General features: G+C 43.6%; 1 protein-coding gene across 2 annotated transcripts in view; it reads left to right on the plus strand.

The window, feature by feature from the left end:
* LOC124989072 (tripartite motif-containing protein 26) overlaps positions 1–17,007 on the plus strand; it is a 28,871-nt gene extending 11,864 nt beyond the window's left edge. For both annotated transcript variants that reach the window (XM_047559001.1, XM_047559002.1), the window contains 7 exons: positions 6,782–7,263; positions 7,419–7,514; positions 8,754–8,984; positions 11,964–11,986; positions 12,379–12,494; positions 12,732–12,764; positions 13,342–17,007. In XM_047559001.1, coding sequence (XP_047414957.1) covers positions 6,826–7,263; positions 7,419–7,514; positions 8,754–8,984; positions 11,964–11,986; positions 12,379–12,494; positions 12,732–12,764; positions 13,342–14,021 — 1,617 coding nt within the window. In that variant the 5' untranslated portion in view covers positions 6,782–6,825 and the 3' untranslated portion in view covers positions 14,022–17,007. The remainder of the gene's footprint in view (positions 1–6,781; positions 7,264–7,418; positions 7,515–8,753; positions 8,985–11,963; positions 11,987–12,378; positions 12,495–12,731; positions 12,765–13,341) is intronic.
* Positions 17,008–17,242: the final 235 nt, after the last annotated feature.

Raw genomic sequence — 17,242 nt, forward strand, 5'->3', positions numbered from 1 at the left:
TTAACTTTCTTTTCTTTTTTGTGCTAGGAACTGAACCCATGCTCATGCATGCTACACATGCTCTTAGCACTAGGCTACACTCTAAGCCCCAAATGGTGTCTAATTCTGTTATCCTTCCTGTACTTATTAATGTTCTTCTATAATCCCTAGGCAATTTTATTTATCTAGCACAATGATTGTTATACAATTTCAAGAGGTTTGAAGATCTACCAAAGTGACCCAGATAGAGCCCAGTTAAGGTTGGCTCCTGGTGGTGACAGTGCCATATTTTATGTGGAGGGGAACTGTAGCTAAGCTCTTAATAGTTCTTCTTGTCTTGTCGTAAAATTGCAAAATAAATTTTCATCCCCAAAGATAACACTTTCTGTTCCCCAACAACAACCATCAAAAAAAACGTCAGCTTTAAAATTTCCAGTCCATTCAGCAAAGTAGCATCAGAAAAGGCTCCAGAGCCCACAGGAATTACCCATACCACTGCCTTTTCTTTTTTCCAAACTCTTTGTGGTGTGTTCCAACTGGAAGAGTGCCTGGCAGGCTTATTTCCTCAAAAGTAAGACCAGGGGATTGGACCAGGCAACTCCTAGCATTTCTACCAACCTTACTAATATCCTAGAGGGACTTGATGATACCTTTATTGACCAGTTAAATTCCTTGATCCCTTCATTTGAGCTGTGAACATGCATGTTTTTTCATACTCATTACATCTCTTAAAGTTACACATATCTATCCATGATTGCTTCCAGTTGGGATTTATTATCAGCAGTATAATCATCCCTTACATTTGTATAGTACTTTACTTTACAAAGCACTTTTTATGTATTACAGTCATTATAACTGTGTTCTAATCCTGTTTTGTTTTTTCTTTGGCCTTATAGAATCAGGGCCTTATTTGTATGTCATTAATGTCACTGTTGACAAAGGCCATTAAACTCTGTTGTGATAGACTTTTGTTGTACATATCAATAATAGTATTGATTTGCCTGTGGTTCCAGTTGATGCATTCCACTTGCTTACCTTTGTCTCCTGTTGGCTGGCTTGCCAGCAACTGTCCCTAGTTGCCATCCACGGTTCTACAGCAGAGCTACTCTCCTGCTCCTGCCCCACACTGGTAGGACCTTGTTTCCTGTAACTCTGGAGCACCTGTGGCACCCTGACTGGTTCTGCTCATTTACACTCTGGCTGCTGCATTCAGTTTCAACTCTCTTTGTGGTTTGAATACTCACTGGTTTTGGGAACCAGGGGTCTGGGTTCTTTCCTAGATTTCCTTTTGTGTACCAGGCTTATGCTTAGTTCTTTGAACACAGTTTTTTCATATTCTGTGTTTCATTTAACTGAGAATGAAGTCAACCTAGAATGGTAGTAAGTCTGGTAAAATGCTAGAGGTCACCTGGTCCAATCCCTTGGTTTAACTTCTGAGGAAATAAGCATACCCAGTCTTTTTTCAGTTGTATCATACCACAGAGGTTTTAAAACCCTTGGAGGTATAAGCATTCCTCTCCCCATTTTATGGGTGGATAAACTGAGGCCCAGAGTACTTAGATGACTTCTATGATGTCAGAGTCAGAGGCGGAAAGTAGCTATTGGGAAATGTGCTGAACCTTGTCACCTCAGACAAGAACTGGGTCAGGACTGCATAGGTTAACAGGAACAGAATCCTTTCTAGGCCGAATTTCTGTGTTCCTTGAAGGACCATCTCTCAGTAGCATAGAGCAGCCACAGCTACCTGAGGGTTCATTCTATACCAGATTCCCTGGTGAGTCAGCTCAGACAGCCACACTTGTAAGCAGCAGAGCAACCAGGCTTGCTTCACCAGGAGAGTCACAGTTGAGAATGAATCCAGTATGGCCAGGTTATGCTCTGCTGACAGACTGTTTAGAGCCCAGCTTCCTCAGGGGACTGAACCAAGGCCAAACCACAGAATAGCCTGGGGAAACACACCCATAGGGAGACATTAGCACTCAGACTTTTTACTCATTTTTTTTTTCTTTCTTTTTTTTTTTTGGTAGTGGGCATTGAACCCAGGGGAACTCTACCAGTGAGCTATATGTGAGCTATCTATCCAAACCTCTTTTTTTTTTTTTCTAGGTACATTTTTTATTACAATAATAAAATATTTTATATTATAATATAATAGGTATTGGTGTGGATATGGGGGAAAAGGCACACTTTTATATTGCTGGCGGAGTTGCAAATTGGCACTCTGGAAAGCATTGTGGAGAATCCTCAGAAACTTGGAATGGACCCACCTTTTGACCCAGTTATCCCATGCCTTGGTGTATACCCAAAGGACTTTAAATTAGCATATTACAGTAACGCAGTCACATCAATGTTTATAGCTGCTCAATTCATAATAGCTAGATTGTGGAACCAACCTAGATATCCTTCAACAGATGAATGGATAAAGAAACTGTGGTATGTATATATGATGGAATATTGTTCAGCCATAAAGAAGAATAATATTATGGCATTTGCAAATAAATGGATGGAATTGGATAATATCATGCTAAGTGAAATAAGCCAATGCCTAAAAACTAAAGGTCGAATGTTTTCCCTGATAAGTGGATGATGATATATAATGGGGGTGGAGAGTGAGAGAAGAATGGAGGAACTTTAGATTATGTAGAAGGAAGCGAGAGGGAGGGGGGTATGAAAAATGTGGAGTGAGGCAGACAATGTACATGTATGATTACACAAATGGTATGAATCTACATTGAGTACAACCATAGAAATGAAAGGCTGTACCCCATTTGTGTACAATGAATCAAAATGCAGTCTGTAAAAAATATAATTTTTAAAAAGAATATAATTAAATATTATATTTGTGTTCCTTTTGACAAAATTATGCATACAAGGAATTTTATTTCAATCTCCATTCCTCCCTCTCTCTTTATCCCTTTGTCCCTACTGATCTTCCTTTACTCCTTTATGTATTTTTGGTTGGTACTTTCTACATATACATAAAGGAGAAATTTCCTTTGTCACATATATATATGTATATGACATGATTCTGTTAGATTTGTGCTACATTTTTCCCTGCCTCTTCCTTTCTTCATCCTTCTCATTCTCCTGTTTCTTACTTCACTTATCTTCTCCATATCTTTGTTATCCGATTCCCTCCCCAACTCCTTTCTTTCCCTTGTTTTGTTTTAGTTTCCACATGTGAGAGAAAACATTCAACCCTTGGTTTTCCAAGTCTTATTTTACTTAGCATGACCATTTCCATCCATTTACGGGCAAATTCCGTTATCATTCTTCTTTATGGCTGAGTAAAACTCTGTTGTGTATATATACCACTTTGTTTCGATTCATTCATCCATTGACAGGCATCTGGGTTGATTCCATAATTTGGCTATTGTCAATTATGCTGCTATAAACATTGAGGTGGCTGTATCAACATAGTATTCTGATTTTAGTTCTTTTGGATAAATGTCAAGGAGGACAGCAACTGGGTCATGTGGTGGTTCCATTCTAGTTTTTTGAGGAATCTCTACACTGCTTTCCACAGTGATTTTTCTAATTTGCAGTCCCACCAACAACGTTTTAGTGTACTTTTTACCCACATCTTTGCCAGTGTTTATTATTTGTTTTCTTGATAATTGCTCTTCTGATGAGGGCGATGGATTCTTAGTGTAGTTTTTATTTGCATTTCCATTTCCCTAGTTGCTAGAGATGTTGACAAGTTTTCATCCATTTGTGTTTCTTCTTTTGAGAAATTTCTGTTTAGTTCTTTTACCTGTTTATCAATTTTTTTGGCATTGGATTTTTTGAATTCTTTATTCTGAATATTGATCCACTGTCAGAGGAGTAGCTGGCAGAGGTTTTTTTCCCCATTCCATAGGCTCTCTCTTTATTCTATTAATCATTTCCTTTGCTATGCAGAAGCTTTTTAAACTGATGACATCCCACTTGGTTTTATTTCTTGAGCTTTAGGAGTCTTGTTGAGGAAATCAGTACCTGCATGTATATGGTCTACCCTATATTTTCTTAGAGCAGTTGCAAGGTTTCTGGTTTAATTCCTAAGTCTTTGATCCATTTTGATTTGACTCTTTTTTTTATTATTTTTTTTTATTTTTTGTGGTGCTGGAGATTGAACCCAGGGCCTTGTGCAAGGCAAGCACTCTACCAGCTGAGCTATCTCCCCAGCCCTTGATTTGACTCTTGTGCAGGGTAAAAGATAGGGTTCTAATTTCATTCTTCTACATGTCAATATCCAGTTTGCCCAACACAATTTAAGAAGGCTGTCTTTTCTCCAACATATGTTTTTGGCACCTTTGTCAAATATCAGATGACTGTAAATATGTGGGTTGTTTCTGTGTCTTCTGTTCCATTGGTCTTCCTGTCTTCTTTGATGCCAATACCATGAAGTTTTTGCTACTCTAGCTCCGTAATATAATTTGAGATTGGGTATTACGGCCCCTCCTGTATCATTTTGTTTATTCTGAATTGCTTTGTCTATTTTGGGTCTATTATTCTTCCAAATGAATTTTAGGACTTTTTTCGTGAAGAATATCATTGGTATTTTGATGAGGATTGCATTGAATCCATACATTACTCTTAATAGTATGGCCATTTTGACAATATTTATTCTGCTTATCCAGGAACATGGGGGCGGGTGGTCTTTTCTTCTTCTGAAGTCTTCAGTTTCTTTCTTCAGTGTTGTATAGTTTTCGTTATAGAGGTCTTTCGCTTCTTTGATTAGATTATTTCCCAGGTATTTTATTAATTTGAGGATATCATGAAGGAGATAATTTTCCAAATTTCTTTCTCAGCTAAATTGCTGTTGGAATATAGAAAAGCTATTGATTTATGAGGGTTGATCTTGTGTCCTGCAACTTTGCTAAATTCATTTGTCAGCTCTAGGAGTCTCCTGGTAGAATTTTTTGGGTCTTCTAGATATGGTATGTCAGCAGCAAACCGTGATAGTTTCATTTCCTCTTTTCCTGTTTGTATCCCTTTAATTTCCTTCTCTTGCCTGATTGCTCTGGCTGGAGTTTGAGAACTATATTCACTAGAAGTGGTGAGAGTGAACATCCTTGTCTTGTTATTGATTTTAGAGGCATATCTTTCAGTTTCTCCCCATTCAGTATGATGTTGGCTTTGAGTTTGCCTTTGTAATGTTAAGTTCCTTCTGTCTGTAGTTTCTTCAGAGTTTTTAAAATGAATGGTTGCTGTATTTTATCAAAGACCTTTTTTGCTTCTATTGAGACGATCATATGATTCTTGTTTTTAATTATATTTATTGATTAGTATATGTTGAACCAGCCTTGCACCCCTGGGATGAAGCCCACTTGGTCATGGTGTATTATCTTCTTAATATGTTTTTGAATGCTCTTTGCTAATATTAAGAACTCTTGCATCTGTGTTCATCAGTGAGATTGGTCTTTAGTTTTCTTTCCTAGATATGTCTTTATCTGGTTTTGTTACAGAGGTTATATTGACTTCATAGATTGTTTTTAGGAGTTTTCCTTCCCTTTCAATTTCAAGGAATAAATTGAGAGACTGGTGTTCTTCTTAAAGGTACGGTAAAACTCAGATGACTGAGATCCATCTGGTCCTGGACTTTTCTTTGTTCGTAGGCTTTTAATTGCTGTTTCAATTTTATTACTTGATATTGGTCTGTTTATATATATTCTATATCTTCCTGATGCAATTTGGGCAGAGCATTTGTATCTAGAAATTTGTCACTGTCTTCTAGATTTTGTAGTTTATTGGAGTCTACATTTGCAAAATAGTTTCCAGTGATCCTCTGGATTTCAGAAGTTTCTGTGGCGATATCTCCTTTTTCATCTCTGATTTTGTTGCTTTGGGTCCTCTCTTTCTTTTAGTTAGTTTGGCTAGGAGTTTATCAATCGTATTACTTATTTGTTCAAAGAACCAACTCTTTGTTGCATTGAGCCTGTGTATTGTTTTGTGTTCCCAATTTCTTTAATTAAAGCTCTGATTTTTAAATTTCCTATCTTTTACTGATTTGGGGGTTAGTTTATTTTTTTTCTAAGGACTTGAGGTGGAGCATAAGCTTATTTATTTGGGATCTCTATTTCTTTCCATGTAGGCACTCAATGCAAAAAATTTTTCTCTTAATACTGCTTTCTTATTTCCAAGTCTTTTTATTTTTTATTTGGAGACAGGGTCTTGCTCCGTCACTCAGGCTGGCCTCAAACTTGCCATCTTCCCTCAGCCTTTAAAGTTGTTGGGATTATAGGTATGCACCACCATGCCTAGCAGGACCCAGACTCTTGATGCTCCCTGATGCCTCTTGAGTTTGGTAAAGAACCTCAGTGTTCTTAATCCTTCTGAAACTTAGAGGTGCAAAGAAGAGTCTTTTCACTTGGTTAGGACCTCATGGATGAATGTGCAGCCTGTGCACTGCATTACCTAGGAAGTACTATGCACATGGTAGACATTGTAGATTTATGTTCATTATATCTGTTTTCCAGCAGATAGTGGTTGATTGTTCTATTATAGTTGATGCATCAGAGCACCTTCCTAACAGACGAAAAGAATATGTCTGAAGGCAGTACTATTTTCCCAGTAGCAAGATGTAGGCTAGCAGCAGCCCTGCTCTTCACTCTATCAGGCTACTCTCTCTGGACCTCAGTTTTCTCATGTATAAAATGAGGTAGTTGGACTAGATTGATAGTAAGGTCCCTTTTGCTGTGGCATTGAGTAGGTCGTGTAGGAGCTGATGATGTTAATTGAGTGCTGGAGTCATAAGCCCTTTGCAAGGAACCACCCCTGCCCCTTTGTTCTGCCCACCCTTGACTCCTATCTGTTTTCCAAGGAGAAGAAACCCTACCAGTGAACTGAGACTCCACAAAGGGCACTATGGCCACATCAGCCCCTCTACGAAGCCTGGAGGAGGAGGTGACATGCTCTATCTGCCTTGATTACCTGCGGGACCCTGTGACCATTGACTGTGGCCACGTCTTCTGCCGCAGCTGTACCACAGACGTCCGGCCCATCTCTGGTGGACGCCCCGTCTGCCCACTCTGCAAGAAGCCTTTTAAGAAGGAAAACATCCGACCTGTGTGGCAATTGGCTAGCCTGGTGGAGAACATTGAGCGACTGAAAGTGGACAAGGGCAGGCAGCCCGGTGAGGTGGCCCGGGAGCAGCAGGACACAAAGTTATGTGAGCGACACCAGGAGAAGCTGCACTACTATTGTGAGGATGATGGGAAGCTGCTGTGTGTGATGTGCCGGGAGTCACGGGAACACCGGCCTCACACAGCTGTCCTGGTAGAGAAGGCCGCTCAGCCCCACAGGGTAAGCCTTCCTCACCCAGGAAGTACCCTCTGTCTTCCTTGAGATGCTCCACTGTACCTACCTCCAGAGGCAAGGCCTGGCTAAAACTCCTCTGGTGGGTTCTTACTGACCTAGCCCAGAGCACCCATCTGTCTCCTCTGCTTGTCTCTCCATAGGAAAAAATTCTGAACCACTTGAGTACCCTCAGGAGAGACAGAGACAAGATTCAGGGCTTTCAGGCGAAGGGAGAAGCTGATATTCTGGCTGCATTGGTAAGTGGGCCTTTAGGAAGCCATGAGGTAGTCATCTGTGTGGGGCTGGGTGGGGCCAACAGAGTTGATGGCATTGAGAGGGGTGTTTCTGGGAGTAGCTCAGGAGGATGGGCATTGTGCTGGCAGGGGCAGGCCTGGGCTTTAGCCCAAGCTCCATCCATATGAGCCAGCTGTGTGCTTCAGGCTTTGGACTTGCTTCTCGTCTCACAGATGAGGAGTTTGTCTGGATGCCAGCCAGGGTTGTCCCTTCCCTCCCATGACTCTCACCTTAGCTACAAGGCACATGTTGGCATTGTGGCCTTCTGCCAGGGGACTAAGGAAGACCTAGCTTCATTCTCCTTTTCAAAGAACAGGGGAAAGACATGATTCCCTGAGAGTGAAAGGCAGCCAGATGGCTTGGGAGGAGGGAGCTGGCTGCAGGGTAGGAGCTGAGAGGGAAGGGGTGATGAAGACTGAAGCTGTCCAGGGAGGCCCAGGCCAGTGGGTGTCTAGTGGATAGGAAACAGCACATTAGAGGTTGGGTCAGGAGGGGAAAACCTGATAAGATGGTTCCAATTTTCTGGGGAGATATATATACTGGGAAAGTAGACAGTGGAAGAATGTTGGAGCCAGGACCAGTAGCAAGTGGCTGGACCCAGGGAGACGGAGAGAGTAAAGCTAAAGATAGCCCGGGTCCAAGGACTATCTGCAGGCCCAATATGCATGGATATCTATAGCCCGACACCTGCCAACAGGGGGACGGAAGACTCCAACCAGACCCCAGCCTGACCTCAGCAGGAAAGGACATGATCCCTGAGCAAACATTCTATTTTCACTGAGGAAACAGGATACAGTCCTGCATGGCAGGAAGAGGGTGCTTGTAGACCTCTTATATGTTCTATTGGGATTCTGAAGGAAGGACCGAGCAGACTTGATGACATTAATCAAGCATAGCAACACTTAGAGATTTTGTCTGGGTAGGAACAGTGTTCAGCTCATGAGAGGGCACCCTGGAACAGATGGTGGAGTCAGTTGTGGTTGTGGTAGTAGAGTGAACTGGATTAATTTACTAGTCAGGTCTTTGAGAAGACAAGGGTAGATCAGAAGCACTTGATAGCTTCTCTCACCTCAAGGGTTGTAGAATTCACAAGTGGGAGTAATGTGGGGAAAAGCTAGCGGGTACACCTCTGATGCTGAGTCCCAGAGGTGTTCTTCACCCCAAGATGGAGGTGTCAACCTTTTCCCTTTCTTTTCCTGCAGAAGAAGCTACAGGAGCAGAGGCAATACATTGTTGCAGAGTTCAAGCAGGGCCACCAGTTCCTGAAGAAGCGGGAGCAGCATCTGCTGGACCAACTGGCCACCCTGGAGCAGTTGCTTACGGAGGGCAGGGAAAAGTTCAAGACCCGGGGCGTTGGGGAGCTTGCCCGGCTGGCTCTGGTCATCTCTGAGCTGGAGGGCAAGGCACGGCAGCCAGCGGCAGAACTCATGCAGGTGAGTGACCTCTAAGGGTAGGGAGCTGGGCAACTGAGGGTGTGTCCCTGCCTGCTACTACCTACCACATAGGACCTTGGGAAAATCACTTTCTTATGGTGCCTCAGTTTTCTTGAAAATTGCATCTCATCTGAAACGTGGAGATAGTAATCTTACCCTCCCCTCTTATTCCAAGGGTTGCGTGAGCATAAAGTGATAACTGACATGGTGTCACTTTAAGAAGTAATCTACAAAGAGTATTGAAATAATTAAAAACTACTATAGAAGTGGAAGCCAAGTTATTAATATCATCATCATCATCCTCATCACTACCCCCATGAGCCCTCCATGTGACAAGTTACTGGTAGATACTTGTTTGGTGGCAGCTTTATGTGAGCCAGGAAAGGATCCATCTGGTGATCTCCCCACTCTTGCATGGTTTAGGGTGACTGGGCCTGTCTGTCAGCAATGGAACCACCCAGGATCTCTAGGATAATGGTGTAGCCCAGTGCCGAAGCAAGTTCCCCCAGTGTGTGCCAGCCCAGACAGCATAAAAAGATGACCTCTGCCTGCCTTTCCCTGCTGTGAATTTGGACATACAAAAGAGGACCAGCAAGGACTTTGCTCTTCTAATTCAGACCCTACTGGCAAAATCACTGAGGTCCAGTATCTAGAAGGGATTTATTCCAGAATATGGGGCAGGTCTGGAATAGGGTTGAATTCAATCCTGTTGTTCTGACTTCCAGGTTCTCTGCTCTTGTTCATTTCTCTCATTTTGTCTAAATGTGTGTCTGGCCCCCTCCTTTCCTCCAGATGTCTTTCTGTTCCCTCAGATTTCTTTTTTCAGGCTCTTTGGGTCACTTACTGCCTCTCCCTTGCCCCTCCTCTTCTTCCCCTTCAGGGATGCACATCCTTTTTTCCCCTAGCCACACCATTCAGTTTCCCATGTTGTAGGGAGAGACCCAGGGCTGAGGGCACTAGTAGAGCTGAAACCTGATCCATCCCAGGAGTTACCTCAAGGCAGAGGCACTGCCTTCAATGACTCAGAGCTTCCTGAAGTTCTCCTTGGGATGGGGTAGGGGACCAAGAGAAAGGGATGTCTGCTTAAAACCAGTACATGAAATATTGGCACTGGTGGGATTTTTCTGTGTTCAGGTTTGATTTTGCTGCAGGGAAACTGGATACTAATTCCTTAATTATCATTAGTATTTTCCCAGAGATTATTTGACTGTTTATGGACAGCAAGAAAGAGACCTAAAGTAGGGTCCAGAGTCTTGTAGAGAAGCAGAGGTGAGAGGGAGCAGTAGCAGGATAAAGCATATGAAACAGAGACCTTTGATAAAGGAATGGAAAGGAAAAGAGTCCTCTGGACTGGGAGCATCAAGAAGATAGTAAAGGGTCAGGGTAGTGGAGCCCCAGAGGAACACTGGCGTCCTCCCTTTCTGGCCCACAGTGGATCTTGCATAGCAAGTTTGCCCCTCTGCTTCTCCCGTGCTTGGCTACTGTCTACACTCATGAAGACCCTTGCAAGTATTCTCTGAAAATAACCAAGTGTTCTTAAGGAAACCATCCTATTCCCTCTCCATTCCCCTTCACTTGACTCTCTTTTCTCCAAATCATCTATTACTTACTAACATAATATGATATTTGTTACTTCTTGTCTGCTCCCCCTGCTAGGATGTCAGCTCTACACAGGTAGGGATTTGTGTCTCTTTCCGTTTTATTACTATCTCCTAAGCTTCTAGATCAGTGCCTGATATGTAGGAAGCACTTAATAAAGATGTGTGGAATGACTGAAAGGAAGGTAAAAATCAATTAATACAAAGTACTATAGAGACTTTAAACTCACAAAAGCAGCATTCATAAGGATCCTCCCTCTACTCACCCTGTCCCTCTTGTTCAAGCCATGACCTGTCCTCAGTTTTCCTTGCTTAGTTTATCCACTCGAGTCTATCTCCAGAACATTCCTGGAATGTGCACCTTCTGTCTCCACTACCACTTCCCTAGTTCAGGCCATCTTCCTCCCTTTCTGGTCTACAGTAGCACCTCCCAACTTGACCATCCCATATCATACTGCCACCCTTACTGCATTCTACTCAGGGCAGCTAAGTGATTGGATGCCTAGGGTTTTGGCCAGTTGCTATACAGTAGGTCAAATAAAACAAGTTTATTTCTGTCTCTTAATAGTTGAGAGGTGAGGGTCTAGAGGTGTCCATGAGGTCATCCAGGGAGCTGGATTTCTTCCATCTGGTTCTTGCACCAACTTCTAGTGATATTGTCCTTAGCCATGTGGTCAAAGTTGGGTTCACCACCACCCTGTCGAAATTTAGTCAGGAAGAAAGGAGAAACTGAAAGAAATTTTCTTTTATTTAAAGGATATAACCCAGAAATCATAGTCATTGCTTCTTTCACATCCCATTGGCTGGAACTTAGTCACGTGACCAGACTTGGTTGTAGGAAATCTGGGAAATATAGTTTTCTGGGTAACTATATGCCCATCTATAACTCGAGGGGTTCTGTGTTAAAATGAAAACAAGGCAATGGGTCCTAAAGGACACTGTGCAGTCTCAGCTACATGTAAAGCACATCATATACGTCATTCTTTTGCTTGAACCCCTTTCCATTGTACATTGAAGAAATTCAAACTTCTACCACCCATATCCAACCCTGCATGATCTGGCCTGTCTCCTTTTCCAAGCCCCTTCCCATTTCTTCTTACCAGTCGTCATGTGTCTAATACTTCCTTGTTCTTCACACCCTAACTCATGTGTTCCTTGGAGAGGTTAGCCCTGCCATCCACCAACCTGGGTTGCTTCTGTCATTGTGATTATTTTGTTTGTTCTTGTTTTATTCAATGTCCCCCTACAATATCAGTTCCAAAAGAAAGGGACCAGTACTGGTTTTGTTCACTGAAGTGTCCCCACCTCTAATACAGACTGGGTACTTGTGAATGCAGTCTTATTTGATTCACATTGGTGCTTGTGCTTTCTTCCCTTCCAGGATACCAGAGACTTTGTGAATAGGTAAGATTTTTCTTTCTGTAGTGTACCTCATTCACCTGTACCTGTGTCCTCTCCCTTCTTTGTCCTGGTCCGTGTGAACCAATGGGGATTGATCACCCTGATGGTCTTCTGGGAAACAAGGGCACGACCTAGAGGACTAAAGACTGCTTTCCCCTGAGCATGTCTCTGTAATCCCAGCTCCTTGTAATCACTGTCCTTGTAGAAACCTGGTTTAGACAGAAATCTGCTGATGGTCTTAAGTCCCGGCTCAACTAGTATCTTTGGGCCTCTGTTTTTGTGTCTCTTGATTGGTGATAATATGACCTTTCCTGCCCCCTTCATAATTGTCTTTAATATTGAGAGAAAAGCAAGAAGAGCCAAGTCACAGGTTGTCATGCTTGTTATCTTCTCAGGTATCCACGGAAGAAATTCTGGATTGGGAAACCCATCACTCACGTGGTTAAAAGAAAGACTGGAGAATTCTCAGATAAACTCCTCTCTCTGCAGCGCGGCCTGAGGCAATTCCAAGGTAAGGGTTGGGGAGAACGCCCGGGCAGGAGTCAGGAGGGGCCACCACATAGAGAGAGGGCCCTGGCTTCTTGCTGTCATAATCTCCAACCTCACTCTTGTGAGGGTCTCTGGATTTACTTTTCTTCTTAGGGCCTCAGGGATGGAGCCATTATCACAAAATTAGTACTACCCAAGTAAGAAGTGGACTCATACCTGGGCTTGAAGGTCATACTCTCTTTTTTTTTTTCCTCCCCAGGAAAGCTGCTGAGAGACTTGGAATATAAGACTGGTGAGTATACAAAGGGTTTTCCCAGATTGACCTCAGTTAAAGGAAACTCTCCCTACAGAAATTTTGGCTGCCGCCTGTTGGCCCAGGCAGCCCTTATTTTTGCAACAGAGGGACTTTCCCAGCAGTATTCTTGAAACCCCACCCTCCTTGCATTTTCTGGCCAATCTTCTACTGTTTAGTCTGCCTTAGGGCCTCTGCTTGATGTTGGCACACTTCTCTGTCCCATGTTACTCTGTCCTCACAGGTATTACCACCAGTCCTTTCCCTGTGGCTGAGTTTTTTCTTATCTGCCTGATCACGTGGTCCTGTATTTGGAGCAAATAGCAATGGCACCCCAAGGTCAGGGGTCATCCTTGCCCAGGCCAATACTGTGCTCCCTCTCAGCCCTGCTAACAGGTTGTGCACTGCATACTTTGAAGGGACACTGCTCACATAGACCAAAATGTAAATAGTAGCCCTTGGATTATGTAGTGTGGCAGCCCTTCCAGGGACACTATCAGGAACCCTTGGATTATGCAGTGTGGTAGCCCCTTTAAGCTTGCCACTTACACTGTTACTTCTTCCCTTGTCCCCACAGTTAGTGTCACCCTGGATCCACAATCAGCCAGTGGGTACCTGCAGCTGTCAGAGGACTGGAAATGTGTGACCTACACCAGCCTGTACCAGAGTGTCTACCAGCACCCCCAGCAGTTTGACTGCGAGCCAGGAGTGCTAGGCAGTAAGGGTTTCACCTGGGGCAAGGTGTACTGGGAAGTGGAGATAGAGAGGGAGGGCTGGTCGGAGGATGAAGAGGAGGGAGATGAGGAGGAAGAGGGGGAAGAGGAAGAGGAGGAAGAGGAGGCTGGCTATGGGGATGGATATGATTGGGAAACAGATGAAGATGAAGAATCACTGGGGGATGAAGAAGAGGAGGAGGAGGAAGAAGAGGAGGAAGTTCTGGAAAGCTGCATGGTGGGGGTGGCCAGAGACTCTGTGAAGAGGAAGGGAGACCTCTCTCTGCGGCCAGAGGATGGGGTGTGGGCACTGCGCCTCTCTTCCTCAAGCATCTGGGCCAACACCAGCCCTGAGGCCGAGCTCTTCCCAGCACTGCGGCCCCGGAGAGTGGGCATTGCCCTGGATTATGAAGGGGGCACCGTGACTTTCACCAATGCAGAGTCACAGGAACTCATCTACACCTTCTCTGCCACCTTCACTGGGCGCCTGGTCCCCTTCTTGTGGCTCAAGTGGCCAGGAACACGCCTCCTGCTGAGACCCTGAGCCTGACACCTGTTCTCAGCCCCACACCCATGGATGCGTCACTTCTCTGGGATCCCAGGACTCTGATAGGGTGAGGTGCCTGGCCAGAGCACCTGGAGCAGGGGAGAGGAGGAACCCCATGCCCACTACCATGCACCTCCCCATCATGGCGGCCCATGAGACCTCACTCAGTGCTGTAGCTCTGTCTGTCATGCCCTCATCAGGCTCTTCTGCCTCTTGCTGGTTTACTGTGGGACCTTATGACTCTGAAGTCCTTGAGGGCTCCCTTTCTTCTTTTTGACTACCCATTGCTGTATCTTTGTGCTCTTTGTTGAATAAGGGGCCAAGACAGGATTTTCTGGAACCTATATGGCATCCTATGCCCTCTAGTCTTGAGGAGGACCATCATTTACCCCTGAGACCATTTCGTTGCCCTCAAATCCCTGTAGGCTTCCCTTGCCAAAATTCACTCAGCTGCTCACCTTCCCTGGCAGTTTAAACAAGCCTACTCCCACCTTAGCTCAGATTTAAACATACATGAAAATGCTAGAAATAAACTGAAAATACACAGAGACTTCCCAGGCCATTTAGGTTGGCTGCCTGGAGTGCTGATAGGAATTATGTTCTCCTGGAAGGTTCAGGACAAAGTCCATGCTCCTCTAAAATCAGGGCTGGGCATATGAGGTTTCCATAGCTGATCGGTGGAACTCCCTAGAGCCATCTGTGACCTTGTGGAAAGGATCTAGATATATGTGACTTTGGGGTAATAACTGTGATCACAATAAATCAACTGTGTGGATTGGTCCTTGTGAGGGGAGTTTTGAAAAGAATCCAGAACATTTGTTCTTGATCCATGTATCTAAAAACACTAGGGCAGGTGCCCAAGAGAGCAAAATCTCCCCTGCCGTGGGGACTTCTCAGTTTTTCCAAGGATATTAGAGTCCAGGCTCAACTCTCTAGGACAAGGAATGGGGAGGGAAGGAGAACAGAAGAGTCCACATCAAACCTTCTAGTTCTCGTGTCAGAGGAGAGATTGAGGTTTCGTCTCACTACCTGTGGATCCAGCCCTTGGTCCAGATGCCCTTAGTGCCCTCAGTTTAACAAAAGCTTCCTGCTCTAGCCAAAGTGACCCAGTTTTTGTCCTTACCAGTCCAAGCATTTCACCAATCCCCTGCTTATCCAAGGATTGACTCCCCACCTCTGGAGGTTGATTGCTCCCTACCACTCTGGTTCTCAGTGGTCTCTTAGCCACCACATTGTCCCAGAGTAGCCCACTTTGTATGTATCACATGCTGCCTGAGTTACATGTACATCTTATTTCTGCATCTAGTTTTGTAAGCTCCTGGAGGGTGGTTATCATCCCTTAATACTTCTCTTAAATTCTCCAAGGCATCAAGTGCAGTGCTGGGCACGGAGTAGGTGCTCAATAAAGATTTGTTGAATGAAGAACCTGGAGATACGTATATATTTATTATGATACAGATGTCACCAGACTCATTCTAGCTCCAAAGAGCTTCCATTGATACTGGTATCCTAGAACTCTGACTGCTTTCTATCTTCTCATGCTATTCTTTCTGTAAATCCCCAAAGAGGAGCCTTCCATAGACACAGACCATGGCTCCACCTTGTTCTTCCTCTCCTGTAGTTCCTTGAACTAGGTCTAGCAGCAGGTGACCCACTTTGAGAAGGGTGGCAGCAGCTGGTACACCCATATCCTTTCTTGGAAAATATTTGATGCCCCAGAGAAATTGCCATCTATAGCCAGTCTTGCCTCCTAATACATTTGGTTTTTAGCCACTTGTCTGTTCTGAATTTTTGAAATTGCCATCTTAATGACAGAAAAGTAAGGATTCTACAAAACTACCTCTGAAATGACACTCATGGCAAAGAGCATATTTCCTTTCTGTACTCCCATTTTGGGGACTCACATTTTCCATTTTAATTTTTTAATGTGCATAGTTTAATTTTTATGAACTATGCCTACATAAATAATCAACTATTTCTGCAGTGCTTCCAAAGAGAGCAATCCCCTGCTTCATTCCTCTCTCAAGAAACCCAGTTCATCCTTTTAAGCAGACTAATGGTGTTTATTTTTATTTTTTTCCTTAATAACGTGCGTTTGGGAACTTATCCCCTGATGCCTACTGTGAGGAAGAAAGATTTAGTTCTCTGCTCTCTCTGCCCCTCAGTACACACACTTTCCCGCCCATCCCCAGCCCTTCAGTGTGGTCCTAACATTGAATAAGTAACCAATCTGTCCATTATTATGTCTGTGTAAAGGATATTTACACCTGCGTTCCTGCACAAGTCTTGTCTCCTCTGGAGTCAATACCTGTTCTCCCCACCACTTCTGCTTTATTTCCTATGACCTTATTACTAATCTAACCCCGAACTCTTTCCCCAGTTGCCAAAGATCTCAAGATGCTCTTAAAATTTTTTCTGATACCTCTCTTCTGAAGCCTCCTGACTTTGAACCTGCAGCCGTTGCTCCCTCATCTGTGCACAACTTCCTGCATCTCTCTTCAACATCATACTGAAGATCCTGGGTTGGCTCCATTTCTTTGTCTTTTGTCTTCACTCCTAATTTACTTCATTTTGGTGAAACATCATTAGTAACTTCCTAAAAAAAGGTGCCTGGAAGTTAATTTTTTTAAATTGAATATCTGGAAATATCCTTATCCCACTTTTACATTTAAGAGTTTTGCTGAGTATAGGATTCTTGAGTGGAAATAATTTTACTTTGGGATTTCAAAAGATGGCTCCACTGCCTTCTGGCTTCCATCATTGCTGTTGAGAATTCTTGTGGACCCTGGTTCTTGATCCTTTGAGTGTGACATGCTGTTTGCTGGAAGGTTTGGGGTTTTATCTGTGTCCTTAGATTTCTTGATGTGCCTTTGTATGGTTCCCCCCCTCCTTGTGCTGTGTAACTCAATGAGCCCCTTTGTTCTGGAAGTTCATAGCCTTTTGGTCTTGGGAAATTGTATTGAATTATTTCGTGATGATTTTTCCCTCTTTCCTTTTTTTTTTTTTTTTTTTTTTTCTGTTCTCTCAAATTATCCCCAGCCTTCATATATCTCCTGAATTCATTTAGAGTACCTATGATTTGCCAGAACATTTCTAGGTTATAACAGTGATAAGGGCAACAAAGATCTGCACTCATGGAGCTTACGTTCAAATGGACGGAAATAGGCAACAAGTTAAAGCAAAAAAACAGTAGCACCATGACAAATGGCACTGTGGCA

Source organism: Sciurus carolinensis, chromosome 7 (genome assembly GCF_902686445.1).
Source record: "Sciurus carolinensis chromosome 7, mSciCar1.2, whole genome shotgun sequence".
Classification (NCBI taxonomy): Eukaryota; Metazoa; Chordata; class Mammalia; order Rodentia; family Sciuridae; genus Sciurus; species Sciurus carolinensis.